This window comes from Neomonachus schauinslandi, chromosome 4, assembly GCF_002201575.2.
Source record: "Neomonachus schauinslandi chromosome 4, ASM220157v2, whole genome shotgun sequence".
Classification (NCBI taxonomy): Eukaryota; Metazoa; Chordata; class Mammalia; order Carnivora; family Phocidae; genus Neomonachus; species Neomonachus schauinslandi.
The window spans coordinates 17,123,037-17,146,589 of record NC_058406.1 but is presented as its reverse complement, the minus strand read 5'-3'; the positions used below and the strand labels follow the sequence as shown (position 1 = coordinate 17,146,589).

The 23,553-nt window shown below is 47.2% G+C and overlaps 2 protein-coding genes and 1 long non-coding RNA gene across 5 annotated transcripts; 1 reads left to right on the top strand and 2 right to left on the bottom strand.

The window, feature by feature from the left end:
- Positions 1–3,557: 3,557 nt before the first annotated feature.
- Positions 3,558–8,100, bottom strand: RPL11 (ribosomal protein L11). 3 transcript variants are annotated; one of them, XM_021684118.1, is made up of 6 exons: positions 8,066–8,100; positions 7,123–7,273; positions 5,783–5,889; positions 5,240–5,371; positions 4,072–4,182; positions 3,558–3,636 (listed from the first exon to the last, which is right to left on the bottom strand). In XM_021684118.1, exons 1-6 carry the CDS (start codon positions 8,069–8,071, stop codon positions 3,607–3,609), a joined length of 537 nt encoding a protein of 178 aa, XP_021539793.1. In that variant the 5' UTR covers positions 8,072–8,100; the 3' UTR covers positions 3,558–3,606. The 3 variants fall into 3 exon arrangements, with proteins under 3 accessions (XP_021539793.1, XP_021539794.1, XP_044770354.1); XM_021684119.1 differs by having other exon boundaries at positions 7,123–7,270; positions 8,066–8,084; XM_044914419.1 differs by lacking the exon at positions 8,066–8,100 and having other exon boundaries at positions 7,123–7,857.
- A 2,175-nt stretch (positions 8,101–10,275) lies between these two features.
- Positions 10,276–20,869, bottom strand: LOC110574751 (elongation factor 1-alpha 1-like). The gene is made up of 7 exons (XM_021683543.1): positions 20,726–20,869; positions 17,692–17,871; positions 17,297–17,593; positions 14,037–14,187; positions 13,694–13,950; positions 12,109–12,343; positions 10,276–10,397 (listed from the first exon to the last, which is right to left on the bottom strand). Exons 1-7 carry the CDS (start codon positions 20,867–20,869, stop codon positions 10,276–10,278), a joined length of 1,386 nt encoding a protein of 461 aa, XP_021539218.1.
- Positions 20,632–21,811, top strand: LOC110574753. Its single transcript, XR_002479981.2, has 3 exons — positions 20,632–20,660; positions 20,787–20,896; positions 21,608–21,811. It is a non-coding gene; the product is annotated as an uncharacterized LOC110574753 (long non-coding RNA).
- The last annotated feature ends 1,742 nt before the right edge of the window (positions 21,812–23,553 follow it).

Genomic DNA, 23,553 nt, shown 5'->3' with positions numbered 1-23,553 from the left:
ACTCACTGAGGCCTTTACCCACCAGTTGGCTGGAGCACTTCAACCTACATGTGGAGTTTAACAGATTGGGACTAGCAGGCGGTTAAATTGCACAAAAAGGCAAAAGCACAAAATCAGAAAATAAAGTCATAGACAAAATCTAGCAGTTCAGTCCGCTCTAGAGGGCCAAAGGGCTTGCAATTTGCCTGGTTACTTGTCTTTGGGTCACGATGCTAACAGGAGAAGCAGAGCAGAAAACAACACAGATGACGTCTCTCCAGCTTAGTGTTCTTTCAACTACACCACACCATCAGATAACTTGAAGATACTATGCAAGGACCTCACAGATACTATACAGAGGGCCAAAACAAGAGCCTGTAGGGCGCATGGGGCAGTCCTACTGAACTATAACACTCGTGATATTTAGTGTGGGCTGCATAGATAAGGCAATATCAGCTATACATCTAAAAGACAGCATATTATAAAGCCTCCATAATGACATGAAAATATACATAAAAGCACAAATTAAAATTACATCTAGTTTCTCATTATAAAAAAAAAAAAAAAGCCTAGAAGGGAACGTTAGCCCTGTTTGCTAACTAGTGTTTCCAATAGAGGAAGAGCACCTACTGTCCTTAGTCCTGGGATCATCATGTATTTCTAAGTTATTTGGCATAAACACAGCCCTGTGGATTGATACTGACCAGCTCAAAATAGAAACCTATCCATGTACACACACTATCCTGAAAAAATTTGATCCCATCTTTAAAAAGAACCCAACTACTCTTATCTGGATTCTGATCTCTCCCCTTTGCCCATCCTACATGGATGAAAATGCCAAGCACTCTGGAACCTAAGCGGTTTCCCCATTTCTGCCCCAATTTCCTTTAAAAATCTTACTGCAGCAGCAGCAATGGTAGGTTGTGGCCTTCAATGGTGGGTTGATGTGGCTCTCACTAGCCTGATCTGATCTACTCCGGACTTCCACCCTTGCTCTCTATAGTCTCCCTGCTGCTTCTCAATCAGAATGGTACGTCCAAGCCTTTGCACAGCTGGCTGGCCCCATCACGTTACCTGCTCACATGAGTGACCATCCTGTACCCATCTACATAGCAACTCACTACTTGTGTCATCTTGAATCGTAGAATGTTTGACACTCCTGACCTATAGGCACTAATACGAATAGCAGCCCTAGTTAAAGTGGTAACTGAAGGGCCATCCACACAAATTTTTCAAATACCCCAGGATGGGGATAGATTATTGCCCCAGACTGAGAACTTTGTTGTAGACGATAGTTGTAGAACTAGAACATTCACTCAGCAAAGTAGCATCTAGTATTTCTGGGCCTGGTATTGGAATACAGACAGATGCCTGCTGGAACACCACCTTATTCTGAAGACAACCAGTGTGACATGGGGGCAGAGGGCGACCTAACATTGATCTAAGTTTTCATGGAGAGCAGCTGAAGTAATGAGAAAAACAACCACACAGCAAGAACTTCACAAAGCTAAATTTATTAAAGAAATCTCCTTAGGTATTGGGTCTTCCCCCCGTTTTGGCATTAGTATGTGGGTAGTTTCTAGGCTTTACTGTGTGTACACAAACCACCTATGGATCTCGTTAAAAGGCAGATTCTAATTCAGTAGATCTGAGGTTGAGGCCCAAGAGTAGTAACAAACCCCCAGGTGACTGTAACCACTTTGTAGCAAGTGAATGGATGTCAACTCAAAACAAATATACTTCAGACACCAGTGTGACATGTTTGGAACCCATGCTTCTAACCAGGGCAGGAGGCAAGCTTTCCTGGCCCTGACCACTCTAATCTGGTTAGGGAAGTCTCCCCATTTGCTCTAGGCCCCAACATGTTTCAGAACTCACCAGACTATCTGAGAGGTAGGACTAAAATCCAGTCAGATCACCAAACTCCCAAGAGTCCTTTTTCTACTATGCCAAGAGCTCAGGCAGTTTACTTTTAAAAATGGGGAGTCAACTCAACTGAATACACGACATGGCAGAACCAAATGAAAGGTGGACAGGTTTATATTGTTAAATAGGAACACAAACATAAAAACATACAGGTAACAGCAAACGGCTAACAGTAAAGTACAGAAGGCCAGTGATTGTATTCGAGGGCCCTTCACTTTCTACACTTCATAGTTCTGAAATGCTTTAAACGAGCATAACGCGGTCTCCTCTGTACAATATACTGACTCCCCACAGCAGCTAGCACCCACCAACACAAATTATGTATCTTCACCAACAATTTGTTCTCATGTGTATATTCCAGTTGTAGTTGTTACTGTTAATTATAGAAGTTAAGACAAGTCACCCCCCCCCACAATGAAGCTGAACAAGAATCACGCCTTCACAACTTTCCCTGTTTATAACGTGATAGTCCTGGCCCTACAGTCAGACTGGAAAGTGAATGCACGCTAATATTTTAAGTGAAACAAAAAGTACATGGTAATACATTCCACGATTCTCCCCTTTAACCAACTGTATCTGATCTCACTGGCTAAGACTTTATTATCAGGAAGACAAAAATGTCGTATTTCCATAATAATGAAGGCACACCAAAGAGATTTCTGGGTTTTAAAATAACTACAAAGGTAGCTAACAAATTAAAGAGAACCATTTAATGGCAGTGAAAAGGTGGCCCAAGAAAAACTGAACTCATTAGTCACAAGTGGGTAAACTGAACTGAATTAACATGTGCTCAAACTGTAAACTACACTGAAAACTATTAACCATTGGCCAACTACTGTGTCTAACGGCCAGAGAAATGGTGGCTTTTGAATGTCACTGGTTCAGTGACAAGAAAAGGCAAGAAAGTTCTACTTTCACACCAAAGGAAGAGCAAACTGGTAAGAGTAACATTTCTCATGTACCAAAATACAAAATTAACCCCTTTTGAGCACTACGTGCCTGGTCCAAGTCTAAGTATTCTGCAAGTACTAACCTTCTGAGGGCTATCACTTGCCTCCATGATACAGAAGAGAAACTGAGGCAGAGATTAACTTATTTAAGGTAACATATCAGATAAAAAGCAGGACAGGGAATCAAATCCAGGCAATTTGCCTCAAAGACCATTCTCTTCTAGGCTTATAAATTGTCTCAACAACCCTATACATTCTCATTTTAAAGGAAAACGGCGTCTGAACAGTTAAACCAAAATTTAATCCCAAACATGACACACCAAAGCCTGTGACTCCCTTCATCAGACACGAGTGCTGCTATAATCTCTAGAATTAGTGAAGAGAGGGGAGCCTCCTGGAACATGGGAACACTGCACCCCACCTTCACCTCTCACCAAAGCTCTATATTCAAACCCCAGGCCCAATCATACCCTCCCCTCTAAAATCAGTTTCCACGTGACTACTGCACCACCACAGCCTAACCACAAGGGTGTGGGGAGCACAGGCAATGCTGCGAAGCTCAGGCTTCAATCTGCCAGGAAACACTGGCATCCAGAGGACGACAGGGTCGTTACCAGCTATTCCCATCGAAGCTTTAAGTGGCTTGAGGTCCAGGGACTTGAATATGGCCAGGCTCCTTTCACAGAACACACAACAGTAATATACATTTCACTGAAAAGTTTTTATTGGCCTTTTGGATAGAAACGGGAATTTATTTGCCAGGAAGGATGATCCCATCATACTGCAAGAGAAGAGATTTTATTTTTTCACAACAGGAGGCAACAGCAAAGATGGCAGCAATGGCTAACGTTTGAGAATTCACATCTGATACGTGAATTCAGCTCTGAACCCCACATCCCTTCTGGACTAAACAGGAAACTGGCCAGTTTTAACAACGGCTACACTGTGCTGAACTGCACTATACCTCGAGAAAAGGGGGCTCTTATTAAAGCCATATTCCTCCCCTTCCTCTACCTGCATGTATGGGGGTGGGGAGAAAGCCTGACTCTGGGTGTTCAAACCACCAACCCTGGAAACCCACATTTGCCAAGGTGCCCAAATACTCTATCTTTAAAGAAACTACCCACCAAATGGTGCGGGATTTTGCACCCCCAAATCCCAACTCTATTCACCAACACCACATTCCACCAGGTCACCTGAGATAAATCAGCTTTACCTTCTGCTGGAACCAGCGCATGGCCTCCTCTTTGCTGATTCTGTGTTTGGCCCCAATGCAGCCTGTCCTGCGCTTCTTGTCTGCGATGCTGAAACCTGGCCTACCCAGCACCTGTCCCAGGAATAACCAACAGTCACCTAGCCAGCTCACAGTCAAGAGTAGACGGACAAGACTCACACATTGGAGATTGATCTTCAAGAGTCATGTGGTAGCCCAGTGATTTCCAGAGCAAGAGACCCATGATCTCAGGGTCTGATAAACTGGTTAGCAGCATCCTGGACAACATACCACATTATAGGTCTGCTCTGGAGGCTGGAACTTACAGTACCTCCCCCCTTCCCTGCCCAACTTCCAATGGTAGCTAAGGATTCTCCCTCACGGCTCCCCAGTCTCCAAAGTGCATTTTTAAAGTAATGTTAAAAAAAAAAAAATCTTACTATAGTATGTGCATTATAGAAAACTTAAGATTCTGAGAAGCACAAAGAAATAGTTATTCTTCTCTTCTGCTTTAGTTCAAAAGTGCTTCTTAAAGGCTTGCTGTTCCCAAACTCCCTGTGAGCACCTAATTCTCCTTAGTGTTTGGATACTCAAATCTAATGAGGGTGCTGCCATGACTCAGGTTCCACACTAATCAGGACTTCCGCTTTTTGCTGTGTGGTTTCATGGTTGGACAGACACATGTAGTAACACAAATGGTCATTTCTACATTGAAATCCCTACTATCCTGACTGAGCAAACAGCCACATCACCAAACTCACCAAACTTCCATCCTCTGGATGGAAGCCACTCTATCCCCAAGGTCTAAGGGAAGGAGCTGGGAAAAGAGTGGCCTCAGTCCGGCCAACCCACACACCAAATACAGCACCAGAACTCTCTCAAACTTTCAATTCAGTGGGTGGAAGAGTTCCTTCTTCCACCTCTAAGCCATATTGGTGCTTGCTAGATCCTAGACTATAAGGTTCGCAATAGCAGGATCTTGTCCATCTAGTTCAGTGCTGTATCCTGACCCCTGCCACAAACGAGGCACATCTTCCCAAGGGGCAGAACACAAAGGCAGACAACACTCAAAGCTTTAATCCAACACCTGAACATCAAGATAGCACACACAAAGGAGTAGCAGATCCACTCTCCTCACATGCCAAGAATAGAAATGATTAAATATTCATACCACGTAGAAGTCCAGGCCGTAGATACCAATGCTAGGGTCATATTTGATCCCCAGATCGATGTGCTCCTGGATCCCAAAGCCAAAGTTTCCAGTATCAGAGAAGTTATTTTTTCTTAACTCATACTCTCGCACCTAAGGAGAAAAATGCAGCAATCACACTCCTCGTCAACTCAAATCCCCCCGCAAATTCCTAGCTTAGTCCTCAACACTCAGCACCCCAGAGATGCAATTCGATATAATTTGATCCTGAACAAAATCTCATCATTTCCCCACAACACCGAATCACATCCCAACGATGAATTTCACAGAATTTTCCCCAACATTTAAAAGGCATGGAAAAACCCAGAGAAATCATTAAGAATGGTTTAAACCTTGCTGAGTGCAGGAAACCCCCTTTAGAGATTAAAAAATAATAAAAAAAATTAAAATTAAAAAGCCAAGGCACCAAAGACAGTACATGAAGTGTAACCACCACCACTGTTATTATCTACTTGTGTTAAGTTGGCACTCTTTATTATTATCCCATGAGGGGATCAGCCTCACCTTTAGACCTTTTTCCAGGATTTCTTCTGCCTTGGCCCCACGGACTGTGCAGTGGACAGCAATCTTTTCATTTCTCCTGATACCAAAGGATCTAACCGTGTATCTAGCTGCAGGCAGGGGTAAACAAGGAGTCAGGTATCACACTCCCACTGCACTCACCTCTTACCCAGATCATCTTCGTAACTCCTAGAAGACATTAAATATCTACCCACATCCCAAACGGTGGCGTTCTAACCAGTGTCACCTACATCTGGTTTCACCCATAACACAGAAAACATATTTTTCAACTTCCAAGTCCTCAGTCATACTTAGGCAATTAAGAGCTCGAAATGGGACGCCTGGGTGGCTCAGTCGGTTAAGCGTCCGCCTTTGGCTCAGGTCATGATCTCAGGGTCCTGAGATTGAGCCCTGGAGCCCTGTATCGGGCTCCCTGCTCAGCAGGGAAGCCTGCTTCTCCCTCTCCCTGCATTCCCCCTGCTTGTGCTCTCTGTCAAATAAATAAATAAAATCTTAAAAAAAAAAAAAAAAAAGTGCTCAAAGCCATAATGTCGGAGTCTCAGGATGGGCCAAGTACACAGCCAGACTAGGCCACTAGAAAGAAATAGGTTCACTGTGTTCTAAAGAAAACAAAACATTATTGAAAATAGCTAAGATTCTCTAAAGCGTTATTGTAATGGTATCGTCAAATTACAGAGGAAGTTCTGGGAAGTTAACTTGCCCCAAATCACAGTTGGTAATAAAAGGCAGGATCTGGGCCCAAGAACTTGCCATATTCCACTATCCTAAAGCAATGGAACTTCAAAAACAAAAAAAAGGCAACAAAACAATGGTAACATCTACACTGAGCTTGGTATATAGCAGGCACTTCATAGAACCCATTTAATCCTTCACAATCTTATTAAGTATTATCATCCCCTTTAGGTAAATAACGAAGCTGAGACCCAGAAAGGCCAAAGTCAGACTAGCAAATGATGGAACCAGGATTTGAACCCAGCTGGTCTAGGCACACAGCTCTTGTTCTTAATGTAGCCTATAAATTCCAAATGTGAATCAAGCCAAATACCATTTACTGCATTCCCAACATTTCTAACTTTCCCCGGAAAATCTCTACTTGGGACTAGTCCTAGCTTAATTTCTGCTAACTTAAAAACCCGGTATTCCAACACCAAACCCAATCTTGAAAGGAAGATACTTCTTGGGTAGCTCAGGAAAGTAATGCTTTTAAGGGACACCAACTGTCACTTTCAAAACGGGCATTGAACAGGCTGGACGCCACGTAAATTAGGAAAAATGCAGGCATACGCAGCCGCCGGTCCTCTCCCCCGACTGCCACCACTCACCTTTGGAGAACACGGGCGTCTGGCCTGTGAGCTGCTCCAGCACCTTGGCTGCCCGAGTCAGTCTGTCTCCACTCTCCCCCACACAGATGTTGAGGCAGAGCTTGCGGATGCGAAGTTCCCGCATGGGGTTCTCCTTCTCACCTTGATCCTGCTGCAACAAGGGGAGCGCCGCAGTCAACACACAACCCCGCCACAGCCCCGAGGCCAGCATTAGCATACACAGCATACCTATTTCTGCTCATCCTGGCTCCTAACGAAAGCCCTAAAGGGTTTAAAAAGTATCACGGCGTTTGTGTGGGAGGCACCAAGGCAGAAGACAGCTCGGGATCTGGTTTCCTTCTCCACGCACGGAATGGGCGATCAGAAACTGAGGACAGGTATCGGGAGTTAAAGTTACAGGCAGAGGATGAACCCCAACGGGCTCAGCGTGTAAGGTGTCGGAGCGCGTCCGCACTATAAAGCCGACGGGGGAGAAAACAGAATTTAAACGGCTGGGGAAACGGGAATCACGTGGTTCTGCGACGTCCCCCCATTCCATTCCGAAGCAGCCGGGTGGCCGCGGCAGAAGGCTAGCGCCTTCCCCAAGCGGAGGAACAAGCTGAGGCTCCCTAGCCCGCGGCAAGTCTCAAGTCCCCGGGACGGGTAACAAGTCCGGACACCGTGTGCCAGCCCCTCCGTTCGCTCCACTCGCCCTCCCTGCAGCCTACGGGCCGCGCTTCTGAGCCCTCCCAGCGGCTGCCCCGAGCCCGCTCCTAAGAGGGCGGAAGGGGAGGCGACAACGTTCAGCTCTGCGCTCTCGGCCCGCATGGCTCTGCCAGTTTCGGCACGGCCAGCCTTGCGGGCTCCTCTCTTCTCGGGCCGCGGACGAGACAGCTCCCGCGGCCTCGGCCCGCCGTGGATGAAGGCGGATGAAGGGAAGCAAACCCGGGCATCAGCTACTCACCGCCATGGTGGAGAACAGGAAGAGAAAGTGAGGCTTCCGGCCCAGGGCCTTATGGGTCGGGAGGCGGGCTCTTTCCGCAGGACACCCAGAGAGCTGCGGCGGAGGAAAAGGGGTGGGGGCGGCGCGGCGTAGCGCGGGGCTCGGCCTGGTGGGCGCCGCCCACCAGTGTGAGCCGCGCTCGCGGGACACCAGGATCCGGTTTCCAAAATTGGTTTTTAAAGCTCCCTGAACGGGCTTTTCCTTGAACTTCCGGTCTCTGTGGGCGCCCTTCCCTCCCACAGTCTCCGTACCTGGTGGTTCTTGGCGTGATGAGACTTCCAGGACTATGTGAAATCAGTTATGCAAACTGTAAGTGTATGTAATTTACTCGGTGACAATGTAACAAATGGAATTTATAGTTAGAACAGTGATGACTTAAGAGTCCTGAGCTGTGGAGACAGTATGCTCCTGTCTTGGCTGATAGACACGCGACCTACAGCGGGTTACTAATTAGACCTCTTTCAGCCTCAGTTTTCCTCAGCTTTAAAATGGGTACCGATATCATAGGAGATCGTTGTGAAAATTAAACGAGGTAATTGTGTAGAGCACAGTTAAGCTCGCAATAAGGGGTTACTCTTAATATAAACCCACTGTTTCCAAGCAACCCTTTACCCCCTCCCAAAAAAAGTGTTAGACATGGTGTACAATCAACAGAGTCATCCTGCATGCACAAAAATGGCTTGCAGATTAGTCTGACAGACAGGCTCCAATCGCAAACAAGAGTAGGGCTTCCTGGTTCACACTAATCCTCAGCAGCAAGACCCGAGGGGCTGCCAGGATCCACATCCCTTGATGTGGATCCCTTGACTTGGTCTTGAATCTGCCGTTTCTTTAACAGAATAAATGGGCAAAGGGCTTGGGTGGAAAAGGAGACAAGCCTCTCACTTCTGCTGCCGTAATTCCCTTCTCCTGCTGCTACAGGGGAGATAAAAGCCCCCGGGCTCTCCTGGTTTCATCCAGTAGGGATGCAAGGGACTTCTGGAAAGCTGGGCTGATGGAGGAGAGCAAAGAGACACCCCCTCCTACCAACCCGCACCTCTGAGCTTCCTCCATCAGGCAGCAACTAGCTAGCCCAGAGCAGATGTCTCAACCAAACCTCTGGGAGGAACAGAGCCAAGGGAGGGGCTGCTCCAAAACTTGCAATAAAGAGACAAGACTGCTGAATGCAACACATGATCCTGGATTTTCTTTTGCTATAAAGCATGTTTCTGGAATAATTGGCAAAATCTGAATCAGGTCTGCAGATTTCAGAAGTATACCCATGTTAATTTAATGTCCTCATTCTGATTACTTGACCTTGATTATATCAGAGAATATTCTTGGACTTACAGTATTCATTGTAAAGGGCCACCGTGTTTGCAGCTTACTCTCAAATAATTCGGGTAAAAAATGGTAAATAAGACTTGGGGAATCTGGGTGAAATTGCCTCTTGCAACTTTGTGACTCAAATTGTTAAACTGAAGTTTAAAAAGTAACCTGAGGGAAACATATACCTAGGAAATATAAAACAGCTCATCCTACAAACCTCAGGCTCATCCACTTCTCCTCAAGTTTTTTCCAATAGAACGTCCCCATAATAGAGCTCACTTGCCTCCAGTGCCCCCACCATGTGAATGAGAGTAGCTGATTACCATGCCCAGCAGGTACCAGCTCACTCAAACTTCAACATCCCTGTGGAGGCAGATAATAGTATCTTCCCATTTTACAGACGAGCAAGGCACACAGAAGATTCAGTAACTTTTATAGACACTATTTAAGTCAGGCAGTTTAAAACACCAGAGTCCTGTTCTAGGAACTGATGAACTTGGCCTGGGCCAAAAGCTGCCCTATACTTTCCTCTTTACACATTTTCCTCCCTGTGACCCTAGCTCTCTGGTTCTTGCTCAGGCAGGCACCAGAAGGAAGGTGAGGGGTAGAATTAGACTGAGCACCCCACCTGCTTCCTCCTTGCTTGCAATCAAGGTCAGTAGAAGCAGAGGCAAAAAGACTTGCTGTGCTTTATTCCCATGCCTCAGACTCATCAGCAAAAAGAAAAGTGCATTAGCAGGGGCGGGTTTAAGACTGTTCAGGCAAGAGAAGAGTAACCTAAGGCTTCTTGAGCCGTTCTTTTCCAGCTGTGGCTCCTCCTGGGCTGCCCCTCTCCCAGAAAGTCCTAGAGTAGCTGTCACCACTCACTTCCTGGCTGCTTTCATGGCAGACTTGGTGACTTTGCCACCAGTCGCTGCTTTTTTCTCCACAGCCTTGATGACCCCAACAGCCACGGTCTGCCTCATGTCACGCACAGCAAAGCGACCTAGGACACAGGACATGAAGAAACAGGTGGGGAATGCTACCACAGGGCACAAGCTATAGGACACTGGCACGTGAGGTCAAATCAGTGATATTCTGAATTATACATAGGAGTGCATTTAATTATCTCAACAACTCAAAGTAGATCTCACTCTATTTTACAGTTGGGGAAACTTGGGCAAAGAAGTAGAAGGTCACTTTGCTGTGATGGTTGAAAACCCAGAAAGTCTCACACTAGCACTTATATTCTTAGCCACTGGACTGTCCTACTTCCATAAGTAAAGGTCACAGGGAAAACTTTGCTTTTGGTGCACCCACCACCCTACCATACATACTAATGCTCCCAGCCTCCAAGCAATTAGCACCTTCTCTGTGCCCATCACAACAACCCATAGGATAGATCTCATTTACATTCAGCTGTGAATCCGGCAATTGCTTCTCCTGGGGGCTCTTGAATGCTCCTCTGACTTCAGACTGTGGAGGGCAAGGCTTTGGCATCTGGCTTCAAACTCACAGTATTTTTGGCAGAGGTAGAAAGAACTAAACCGGGTGCCTGGGTGGCTCAGTTGGTTGAGCGGCTGCCTTCGGCTCAGGTCATGATCCTGGAGTCCCGGGATCGAGTCCCGCATCGGGCTCCCTGCTCGGCAGGGAGTCTCCTTCTCCCTCTGACCCTCCCCCCTCTCATGCTCTCTCTATCTCATTCTCTCTCTCAAATAAATAAATAAAATCTTAAAAAAAAGAAAAAACTAAACCAGCTTTGCAAGATTCATGTGGCAGCATCTGTGGCCCACCTCTAAAATTAGCCTTTTGAGGGTGGGGGGATGGGTTAGCCTGGTGATGGGTATTAAAGAGGGCACGTACTGAATGGAGGAATGGAGCACTGGGTGTTATACGCAAACAATGAATCATGGAACACTACATCAAAAACTAAAGATGTAATGTATGGTGATTAACATAACATAATAAAAAAATAAATAAAACTAGCCTTTTGAAATTCGCCCCCCTCCCCATTAACTGGGAGGCGCCGAGGGCAAGAACCTGTTTGTTTATAAATATCTATCATCTAGCACAGAGCAGGCACTGTATAAAAAATGCCTACTCCCTATATATTTGAGGTCAGAACTTTCTAGGTTAATTGTTCAAACCTAGCCATGCAGAATAGACTTGGGGAAATCTAAGAAACAGACTCTTAGGCTGCAGCCTTGATCAGGTGAATCTGTCAGGGTCTGAACCTCTGGGTTTAATAGGGTCCATCAGTGGTTCTGATTATCCACCAGGTTTGAAAACGACTGTACTGAAGAATAAGAAGGAAAAAGAAAATCCCTGCTAATCTCTGGTTTATTCACCTCCTCTAAATCAGGGTTTCTCAAATTGATGTGCATCCCGATTACTTGTGGATCTTGTTAAACTGAAGATTTGAGTTCAGCAGGTCTGGATAGAGCCTGAGGTTCTCCACTTCTAACCACTTCCCAGGGGATGCCCATGCTGCTGGTCCATGGACCACACTTTGAGTAACAAGGCTCTAAAATGGCCCTGCCTTGCTGTGTGACACTAGGCAAGCTACTTTCCTTTTTGGGGGCCCTTCTAACCTGGAACGCCAGTCCTTCTGACCAGGTTCTGCAATCTGGTTTGGGTGTGACCCGCTGGAACACTGGCTCCCTGGAGCCAGGAGGAGGAAGGGGCAGCTCCAGGAGCCAAGTGCTATCAGGACTTACCGAGGGGCGGATACTCTGAGAAGCTTTCCACACACAGGGGCCTTCGTGGAATCATCTGAACGATGGCTGAGTCCCCAGACTTCAGGGCTTTGGGACTGTCTTCCAGCTTCTTGCCTGAGCGCCGGTCAATCTTCTCCCTGAGGTCTGCAAACTTGCAGGCAATGTGGGCCGTGTGGCAGTCCAGGACTGGTGAGTAGCCAGTGGTAATGCTGCCAGGGTGGTTGAGAATGATCACCTGGAACCCAGGGTGGGATGGGAGCGGGGGAAGGCATTAGCCCAGCATCCTCCAGAGGAGGTAGCCCTAACCAGCTAAGGGGTCAGGCACCTTGGACACACTTATTTATTTATTTATTTATTTATTTATTTATTTATTTATTTATTTATTTAGATCTTATTTATTTGTCAGAGAGAGAGCGCGCATAAGCAGGGGAAGCGGCAGGCAGAGGGAGAATCAGGCTCCTTGCTGAGCAGGGAGCCCGACTCGGAACTCAATCCCAGGACCCTGGGATCATGACCTGAGCTGAAGGCAGACGCTCAACCGACGAAGCCACCCAGGCGTCCCACCTTGGACACACTTTAAATTATAGTGAGCATTTGAACATTTATAGAGTATACCAAGTTCTGTGCTAAGCATATCTCATGCATTCCAATTTAATTTTCATAGCAAAGAGCCTGGATAATTTACCCATGATGAAATAGCAGGGAGGTGGCAGAGCTAGGGATGAGTGATACTAAAACCTACACACATACATGTTATTTATGTACTACTTTTCCCTGCCACTTAGAAAAATGCATTACAATAGCAGCTGACTAACTTGTTAGATGACCTGTTGGCCCCAGGTCAGCTGTTTTACATATCATCACCTCATGTAATGCTCCCAAGCTCACTGTGAGGTTGTGCAAGCCTCCACCTGCAGAAGTAAGAATGTGCCAGATGTTGCATTCAGAACAGCCTCCACATTCTAACTCTGGGCCGAAGAAACACCTGAGAGCTCTAACATACAGATTCCCGGCTTCCACCTATGTCTACTGAATCATTCCGCAGAACCACTGGGAAAAATGTTAGGAATCTGCATTTTTTTTCTAAGATTTTTTTTTATTTATTCATTTGAGACAGAGAGAGACAGAGAGAGAGAGAGCATGAGCAGGGGGAGGTGCAGAGGGAGAGGGAGAAGCAGGCTCTCTGCTGAGCAGGGAGCCGGATGTGGGACTCGATCCCAGGATCCTGGGATTATGACCTGAGCCGAAGGCAGAGGCTTAACCATCTGAGCCACCCAGGCGCCCCAGGAATCTGCATTTTTGAAATGCTTCCCAGGTGATTCTAATCCACCGGGTTTGAAAACAACTGCTTTAAGACCATACTGTGGAAACTAAGAAGACCATTGAACTGCATTGTTTTGTTCAAGGGCAAAGTAGCAAATAAGGTGCAGTCAGGATTCTAACCCGGACTCTACCTATACTGCTGGTCAAGAGCCCAGCATAGAGCATATGCTCAGTGCCCACTTCCTGAATGACCCAGTGAACCATTCTGCATGTAGGACAGTATGGCTGTCTCAGAAGACACCCCTTAAATGGGCCTCCTCACCTGGGAGACGAAGCTTGCCACTTCTAAGGGCGGGTCATTCTTGCTGTCTCCCGCCACGTAGCCCCTCCTGATGTCCTTCACCGACACATTCTTCACATTGAAGCCCACATTGTCTCCAGGCAGGGCCTCAGCCAGGGCCTCGTGGTGCATCTCTACAGACTTGACCTCTGTGGTGATATTGCAGGGGGCAAAAGTCACCACCATGCCTGGCTTGAGGAAGCCTGTTTCCACCCGGCCCACGGGCACGGTGCCGATGCCTGGGGGGACAGAGCAACCAGAATGGTCAGCAGCCAGCCTTCAGTGAGCCCCCAACCCCAAGCACCCCCACATAGCACATACTCACCCCCAATCTTGTATACATCCTGCAGAGGCAGCCTCAGGGGCTTGTCCGTAGGGCGGGCAGGGGACATGATGGAGTCCAGTGCTTCTAGCAGTGTCATGCCCACCATGTTTCCTTCCTTCCTGGTGATCTTCCAGCCTTTAAACCAGGACATCTGGAAAAGCCACCAAATGTGCAGCTTGCTTAAGCTCGAGGGAGCCTGTCGCAGGTGCCAACCTGGATTTAACATGGCACCTCAAGCAATTTTTTAATGCATTCTGAGCCTCAGCTTCCTCATCTGTAAAACAGATACCATCACCTACTTTGCAGGCTCAAGTGAAGACACAAAAGACCACACACAGTCCACCAAGCACAATGTTTGACATGTACTACACACCCACTAAATGGTGGTCATTCCTCTAAATCTTGTAGGTGTTGCCCCTCACTTGAGCCAATATTTTTAGGGGGCAGAGATTCCTTGAATCTGATTAGCTCTTAGGTCTTATTCCATCTGCTCATTACACAGGAGGAGCAGAGAAAACATGCGGCACAGTTAAGTAAGCATCAGGAATGAGAATGAAAACAAGACTCAAATACTCTAACACTTATACCTTCTAAAGACTAGATGTTCCCCAACATCTTAGGCAAGGAGGGGCAGCATTATTGAGCATAAGGCTTTCTAGAAGGATAACCTTAAAGATGACAGTGTATTGTATTCACGCCTTTTAAGTAGATACTATATTTACTTCTCTAAAAACCTTGGCCAAAGCTCAGCAAAGACATCATCTTTGCCTTCAGAGATGTATCAGTTAACTGGAATTCCATTTGGCTCCTTTCTGTGGGTCAACTTCCCACTCAAACACCAGCCTCATTGGTAAAGATAAGTTCTTCTATTAGTTTGGTGAACTTAGCAACTAATTTGTCTCTGTGCCAACTCAGAGGCCTGAATAAGTCTATGAGATCAGTATCATCCCCATCTTAAAAATGGGGAAACTGAGGTCTCCGATGTCACAGGTATTTCTTGAGAGCAAAGGCTAAACCCTAAATCTATCTAGTCCACTGAGTGCATGCTTTGTTCTTTTAGCATCTAGAACATACTAGATATGGGACACCTGGGTGGCTCAGTCTGTTAAGCATCTGCCTTTGGCTTAGGTCATGATCCCCGGGTCCAGGGATCAAGCCCCACATTGGGCTCCCTGCTCATCGGGGAACCTGCTTCTCCCTCTCCTTCTGCCTGCCCCTCTGCCTACTTGTGTGCGTGCATGCTCTCTCTCTCTCTGTCAAATGAATAAAATATTTTAGAACATACTAGATGCCTAATAAATAACCAAAGGGACAGGAAAATGAAATCCCCTTATTTCACTAGCTGAACTCTGTGGTAATACTTGGGAAGTGGGGAAATGGACAAAGCTTCAGGCTTCTGTTCTACTGTCATTTTAGAAGAGACCCCCTTCACCACCCAATATAGAGTAACACTCTCATATCATGCCTCCCTCAGCCTTACATTTTTCTTAGCACTTGTCATCATCCCCTATATTACCACTACCCCCAGAAGACCATACTGCTACGAGCGGGGTTGCCTATCATTTGCTACCACAACCTCAGCACCAAGGACAGTGCCCAGCATGCAAATATTGAAGTACCATCCAAAGGAACACACTGCCCAGTGGTAGCTCTAATCTTTCCCAAGGACAATTGGGCCATATGTGTCAGAAGACTCCAAGATAATGCCTACCCTTTGTTTCACTAGGAGCTTTTTCTAATTAAATTAATGAGGACACATGCAAGGATTTATTTAGCAAGATGCTTATGGCAATTTTTAATAAAACTAGAAACAGTGTTCTTAGAAGCTTGTGACCTTGGGCTATCACTTAACTATACTGTGTCCAAGTTTTCTTATTTTACATGGGAATAAAATGTCTTCTTCATGAGGTTGTGTGCATGTATTTAGTCTGGTGTCTGGCACGTGGTAATCTCTCAGTACCACTTTTACTTAATAATGGATATGGCTACACAGTCTAATGTACCTCTGTGATCTATGATATAAAACACCCACTAAGTATTCAACATGTTTAAATGGCAAAGGAAATTTTAAAAATAAAGAGTTTTATAGAAAATTATGTACAGTTTGAGTCCAGCTGTGAATATCTAGAAAGAACTGTATGAAAACTAGGTTATCTATAAGCCATGAAGTTTATGCTTCATATCTGCATGAAAGGCTCATTGTAAAAATGTTAGGCATTACTTTTATAATCAGAAAAAGATTATGCTATGTCCATGTGGAAGAAAAGGCTAAGGATCCTCAAGTCAGTTATGGAAAAGTTAGGTTTTAGGCAATAAAGTAGTAAGGGATAGCAGTTAGCATTTGAGCACCAACTGTATGCATGAACCGATGCCCGTGTGGAGTCTCTCATTTAATGCTCACAGTCCCATGAAGTAAGTCCTAATGCCCAAAGTATTAATTCCTCTCTTACCTCTTTACTGTGGGCAAGGGAGAAAGCTGGGGCTTGACCCCAGGTCTGATGCCAGAGAACTAGACTTCCTTTGTAGGGAGACACTCATTTAAGAATTTTAAACCTGGCTAGATTCTGGGATTCATGAGCGCAGTGACTATATCTTAGACACATTATATTGCCCCCACACTTCCTAACCTGCCTAGAGAGGTAGCTTAGATGCTGTGAGCGTGGACTAGAATTACAGTCTCTGCCTGCACTGCTCAACAGAACTTTCTGCAATGATGGAAACATTCTGTAACTTCACTGTCCAACATGGTAGCCACATGCGGTTGTGGAACACTTGAAACATAGCTAATACAACTAAGGAACTGAAATTATTTCATTTGACTTAAATTATTAAAGTTAATAGGCAGGGCGTCTGGGTGGCTCAGTTGGTTAAGCGTCTGCCTTCAGCTCAGGTCATGATTCCAGGGTCCTGGGATCAAGCCCCTCATCGGGCTCCCTGCTCAGTGGGGAGCCTGCTTCTCCCTCTCCTTCTGCCCCTCCCCTCCCCTGCTTGTGTTCTCTCTCTCACTCTCTCAAATAAATAAATAAAATCTAAAAAAAAAATAATAAGCACATGTAACTAAATGCTACATTGCACAATGCAGCTCTATGCTTACTAGTCGTGTAGTCTTGAATAACCTCTGTTCACCTGTAAAATGGGGATCATTCAAAGTGATTGGCCCATAAGCATGCTGTAAATCCTGGGTATTATATTCTCGAAGAAGCTCAAAGATTTGAGTGGGAATGTTGCATTTAATTAGCCCCATCCCAATCAGTTCTCACCTTGGTGCTGGGTTCTATCATGTTGTCTCCATGCCAGCCTGAGATGGGCACAAAGGCGACAGCCTCAGAGTTGTAACCGATCTTCTTGATATAGGCCTTCACCTCCTTGCTGATCTCCTCAAAGCGTGCGCTACTGTAAGGAGGCTCCGTGATGTCCATCTTATTGACTGCCACGATGAGCTGCTTCACACCCAGCGTATAGGCCAGCAGTACATGCTCACGGGTCTGCCCATTCTTGGAGATGCCAGACTCAAACTCACCTACACCACTGGCCACAATCAGCACAGCACAGTCTGCCTGGCCCAAGTGAGAGACAGAAGAAGGCCCAACTCAGACTTGGCCGGGGACACCCACTGCCCACCCCCGCAGCAGAGCCAAGACGACTCCGGTGGTACCTGTGAGGTCCCTGTGATCATGTTCTTGATGAAGTCACGGTGACCTGGGGCATCGATGACGGTGATGTAATATTTTTTGGTCTCAAACTTCCACAGGGAGATGTCAATGGTGATGCCCCGTTCCCGTTCTGCCTTCAGCTTGTCCAGCACCCAGGCATACTTGAAGGAGCCTTTGCCCACCTGGGCCGGGAGCAGGAGGGAAAGCCCCAGGGTCACCCCTATATCCAAAGCTGCCCATCAACCAGGAAGGAAGTTCCGAAAGGAGTTGAGAGTCAGAGGGATGGTAACAGGACTGTGTATGGAGAGACCTTTGAATTTTTCAAACAACATAATTTATTACTTGTATAATTAAGTTTGTCTTTCAGCGCTGGTTTGGGAGTCAGAGTGACCCAGAGCCAAATGACAAAGTGCCTAGGCAAGCATGTGGACCTGGCAGAGGGTCAGCAAGCCCTCAAATCAGTAGTAGCGAACATGTAAGTAATGCTGACCTTGAACTTGGTGCTGTTTTAAGCACTTAACATGGGTTATCTCATTTAATCTCACAACAACTTAGTGGAGTATTATCCTCATCTTGCAGATGAAGTAACAGAGAAATTAACTGACTAGCCCAAGATCATAGGATTAATAAACAGCAGAGTCAGGATTTGAACCAAAAAGCATCAGACTCAAGTTCAAACTCTTAGCCGCTACCCTATGTTAAATGGTATCTATGACTGATAATTACCCTTGGCAGCCTGGGGAAGTTGAGCCGATTTCAGCACTGGTAAAAAGGTGACCAAAAGTCGGTAGCATATTCAAGTTAACATGCTGGTCTAGGGTATACTCTACCACTTGCCAGTTCAGGGGTCCTGAGCATATGTTCATTTCAGCTCTAATTAGAGGGCAGAGTGAAGAAAAGGGAAGACCAGAGACCAGGTGGCTTCCTCAAGAAAACTAATTAGTTTACTAAAAGACAGACATAGAACCCAGGTATCCTAACTTTTGCTACTGTAGGAACTTCTATTTTATGAAGTCCATTACAGGTTAGAATATTCATTAGATAAGTAGCTATCAAAGTGTGTTCCGGGGACCCTGATACCATTTAGAGTTTGCATGGTCAAAACTGTTTTTATAATGCTAAGACATTATTTGCCTTTTCCCGCCCTCATTTTCTCATCATTGTGCAGTGGTGCTTTCTAGAGGTGAAATCGCAACAGGTTGATTGCAGAAGCAGATGAGAATCCAGCTGTCTTCTATTAAGTCAGACATTAAGGATATCAGCAAAAATGTCACCCTCGCAAGATTCTTTGTTTTGGAAAATAGTTATTTTTCATACACAAAAAGTGTGATATTTACATTAATATATAAGGAGTATATTACTATTATTTTTAAGTGAGTTAAGCATTTTTAAACCTCAGTTTTAATTTTGAATATCATAAATATATAGATCTCATTTACATAAACAAACTCGTTGGGGTACCTTTAAGAATTCAAAGGGTTCCTGAGACCAGAAAGTTTGAGAACCACCCCATTGTTTTTCCATAACCTTCTTGGCTATGCTTCTACCGTACTGGCTATGGACCAGTCTCTTTCTCACAGTTCTAAAGCTTTACTTGGCAGCCCTTGCCACATAAGCGCCCCCACAACAATTCTGACTATACCTGAGGAAGCCAAGATGAGAATAGCTGATGGCACTGATTTAGGACCTGTTGCTTTCTCTTCTCCATCCTATTTCTGTCTCTGCAGCAGCTGGTTCTACAGACTATTCCTGTCTTGTCCGATGCTTCTTCAAGTCTCAGGTTTTTTACTCACCTCCCTGGCTCTCCCTTCTCATTCTCCTGCCTGGGCTCTTACTTCACCCATCCTGGGGCTCTGTCCCTCAACCTTTCCAGCTCGCTCCCGTGGTTTAGTCCCCAATCCGGGCTTCCGTCTTGAGCTCCAGACTTCACTATTCAGCTGCCCTCCTGGATATGAGCACAGAAAGCCCTGTGGACACCTCAAATTTCACACATCTAGAGCAGACCTGTTCGGACTCCAGATCAGCTCTGCCCCTGGTATTCCCTGACCTTCCAATTTCCAGAGCTGGAAACTTGGGGGCCACCCTCAACTCTTCTTCCTCCCTTGCCCCTTCCCTACAGCTAACTGCTAAGTTCTGAGGATTCCCCACCTCCACGTCCCTGGATTCCCCCAATTACTCTCCATGCCCACTGCAGCTGCCTGAGCCCAGGCCACCGTCCTTGCTCCCATGGTCAACAGCAACAACCTCCCGACTGGCTTTCTAGCCCCTAGCATTGGGCCCTTTGGCCTGTTCTCCCCATGCTGCAGCCAGTGTGCTCTTCCTAAAAAGATCTTGCCTGATTCCTACCATTCCCGTGCCTGAAATCCTTTAGTCACTGCAGGGAAAGTGACCAGGCTCTTTAGCAGGGCATTCAAGCTATGTCGCCTGTCCTACCAGGCAACGACCTCCATCTCAGGTGCTCTACACCTGCTGTTTCAATGTCCTGTGGCTCATGGACACCTGCCCCATTTCCCCAAGGCTCAGAGGAGATCCATTCCTTCGGGAATCCTTCAAGGCTTCTTAGGACGTGTTCATTGTTCGTGACCTGGGCTCCTACAGCACCCATGCTGTTACTGAGCTTACTATGTGACAGAAGGATGTGTGACCAGGAGTTTCTGGGGGGCAAGGCTTGCTTGCACCTGCCGTGGTACCCATGGGACTACCTTAAGATCCCTGGTAGATGCATGACAAATAAGTCCTTTCCCCTCTTTTAAATGGCAGCTTTAGTTCCTGAGATACGGCATGGCATCTGTGTCACACTGGTATTTAAACCTTGGCACCATCCTCAGGCAAGCTGTTTTACCCTTCTGAGCCTCATTTGTCTCACCTGGAAAATGACAGCCATCACCTGCCTGACATGATTGAGAGGGAAAGCACCTACCAGCCCAGCAGGTGCTCAGTGGAAGTGAGCAGTCTCCTCCCCGACAATGAGGTATCCCTCCCTGGGAAACCACGGCTAGGAAGGAGGGGCAGGGAGCCCAGGTAGAGCAGCCTCACCTCTGAGGCCTCCTTCTCAAACCTGTCGATGGTCCTCTTGTCAATGCCACCACATTTGTAGATGAGATGCCCTGTCGTGGTGGACTTGCCCGAATCCACATGGCCGATGACCACAATGTTGATGTGGGTCTTCTCTTTGCCCATGCTGGGAGCTGCTCAGAGAGAGGACAGGTATGCTCAGGGCATAAATTGGCCATCTGCTGTCCCGAACTCCTCTTCCTTGGGACTGGGCCAGCCCAACCAGCAGAGGGTGAGGCAGGAGAGGAAAACAGTTGGCCGGGGCGGGGCGGGGTGGGGGTGGGGGGGCTCTCCAACACCTCACACCTGAGGATGCTCTGATCTCTCCCCTAGCCAGAGGATGTGCCTACCTCCAGAGCCAGGAGAAGCCCCTCTGAACCTCCTCACACCTAGAACAGACCAACCAGGCACTGGGCCCCACCCTCTTTTACAGACACTTTTCCAGCCCGCCCCTCAAATCCCTTGTTCTTATTGGCCCGCTGGTCCTGGGATGTATGGGAAGAACACAGCAGCCATCTCACAGGGGGTGGGCTCTCCCTCTCGGGTTGGGAGGAGGATGAGCCTCCTGTCCACCAAAAGGAGGCTCCTCTGGGCTTTGAGATGCTGATTGATACCCCGTTCCCATCACCCCTAGCACCAGGCTGGGCACTAGGAAGTGGCCCAAGGGTCAAAGATGGGCCTGGGGTGGGAGGTGGTCCCCAGACTTGCTGTCCCTGGGTATTCAGGCCTGTGTGTTTGTGGGAGGGGGGTGTATAGGAAAGGTAGGGAGAGAAGGAGCAAGGGGGTGGGAGCTCTAGCGTTTCACATAAGTGCCTCCTGTTCCTTTCTGGGCCTCAAACCACATGGATTTATCCCTGTCTCCAGCCGCCTGCATCAGCCTGACCCGTGGCAAACCCTGAGTTTGGTGAATGAAGCAGAATGACTGCTGCCGCCTTCAGGGCTTGACTCCTGTACGCATCGTCACCTTTATGCCACCGCTAACTCTACCTGAGCGCTGAGGGAACTGAGGCTCAGGAGCTGGGAAGAAAGTAGCAGGACTCAAGCTGTCTGACCGCAGAGTCTCCACCAGAGCCCAGCGCTGCCTCCCAGTGAACTCATGCCCGAAGGAAGGGATGTGAGTCCGACCCTGCTCATTTCTGGGGTCCCAGCCTCCAGCCCTGGCTTGCTGAATGAATGTTTAGGGTAGGACCTGGGAAGAAGATGAGGCGGGGAAGGGGGGGCAGTCTCCCACACGGAAGGGCTGGCCCCAGAATTGAGGACAAGCTACTGGACTGTAGTCTGAGGCTAGTACAGTGCTGGCAGCCTCCAGAGGTTCTGGAACCACCCACACATCAGTTCCTGAGGACCAGGCTCTGTGTCTGGAGACCAGATAGATGCAGGGAAAGGTGGCGGAGAGAATAGGCTTCTGAGAAGGCTGACCTAATCAGATCGGAGTCCTGGCTATGCGGCTCTCACTCAGTGGTCCTTGAGTCACTCAGTGGTCCTTGAGCCCCTCCGGGCCTGGGTGGCCACCAACTTCTTGGTGTTGTGGTGTTTCAAGGAGATAAGCCCCCTCCCTCATAAATCTTGATGGTACTGATAATTGGTCCTTTAAAGAACTTATGACAAAGTGGAAACACACGGGGGCGCTCTAACCACAAACCACAGGTTAACATGTTCTTAGAACCTGGGCAGTTAGTTGGGAGCTGGGGACAGCCAGAGGGCTATTATCACAGTACTGTGCTGATCACACTGACCAGCTCTGGCCCTTCCTCTTCCGATACAGGTGGTGGTAGAGAAATGATTTGAGAGTGGTTGGATCATGTAGCTAAGTTCACCTTCATCTAAGCTTTGTTTTTCACTCATTATTTGGCATCTTCGTGGTTAACAGTTCCTTAGCTATAAGTCCCACAAGTTCCTAAGAGGCAAAGTGAGGCTCTTGGGATCGTTGTGTTTATCACCCATCCCCGGACGTTGAGCTCCTGCTTCTGTGTATCTGTGGAGCGTTGGGAAGGAAACTGGTTTTGGGATCCAAAGACCAGGTGAGTCAGCTCTGCCACTTCATGGCTTGCTCCCCCTTCCTCCACCTCCTCTTCATTCTCACCGGGCCAGCCTTGCTCTCCCTCTCTTCTTGCAGGACAGGGGAGCTTCCTCCCCACACCAGCCGGTCCGCAGCAGCCCCACAAGTGTGTATAGTCCAGAAGGTTCCCAATGCATGGAAGGGCACTCAGGAGCCAGGTCTGAGGGACAACCAGAGTCTAGAGACCACACAGAGTCACCAGGGTTCTAAAGGAAGGGGTACAAGGAGGGGGTGAGTGGGGGCAGAGGGAGAGTGCTAAGGGATCCTGAGCCATGTAAAGAGACAGCCCAGGGGCGCCTGGGTGGCTCAGTTGTTAGGTGTCTACCTTCGGCTCAGGTCATGATCCTAGGGTCCTGGGATCAAGCCCCGCATCGGGCTCCTTGCTCAGTGGGAAGCCTGCTTCTCCCTCTCCCCCTGCTTGTGTTGCCTTTCTCGCTGTGTCTCTCTCTGTCAAATAAATAAATAAAATCTTAAAGAAAAAAAAGAGCCCAGAAGAAGGCTTTGGAGCCAGAGACACCTGAGTGTGAATCCTGGCCTCAACACTTAACAGGTGGGCAATTTGGAGCAAGTTGGTTGCCCTCTCCGAGCCTCATGCAAAATGGAGATAATAATCTCTGCTTGCATATACTGAGCACCTATCACATGCCAGGTACTGTGCTGAGCCGTTTACATGCAGTTTTCCATTTGCCCCTAGAAAACACCCTCTGAGGTAGGTAGTAATATTAATAACAGATAAAGAAATGAAGGCAAA

Coding starts and splice junctions, on each gene's coding strand:
- RPL11 (XM_044914419.1), bottom strand. CDS start 7,348: ATGCTGTGTATGCTAATGCTGGCCTCGGGGCTGTGGCGGGGTTGTGTG. Junction 5,890..7,122: donor GACGCCCGTGTTCTCCAAAG/GTGAGTGGTGGC, acceptor CCCTGCCTGCAG/CTAGATACACGGTTAGATCC. Junction 4,183..5,239: donor ACGGCCTGGACTTCTACGTG/GTATGAATATTT, acceptor TTCCTGGGACAG/GTGCTGGGTAGGCCAGGTTT.
- LOC110574751 (XM_021683543.1), bottom strand. CDS start 20,869: ATGGGCAAAGAGAAGACCCACATCAACATTGTGGTCATCGGCCATGTG. Junction 12,344..13,693: donor TGGCAAGCTTCGTCTCCCAG/GTGAGGAGGCCC, acceptor CCTGGGTTCCAG/GTGATCATTCTCAACCACCC. Junction 10,398..12,108: donor CTCAGAGTATCCGCCCCTCG/GTAAGTCCTGAT, acceptor CCTGTGTCCTAG/GTCGCTTTGCTGTGCGTGAC.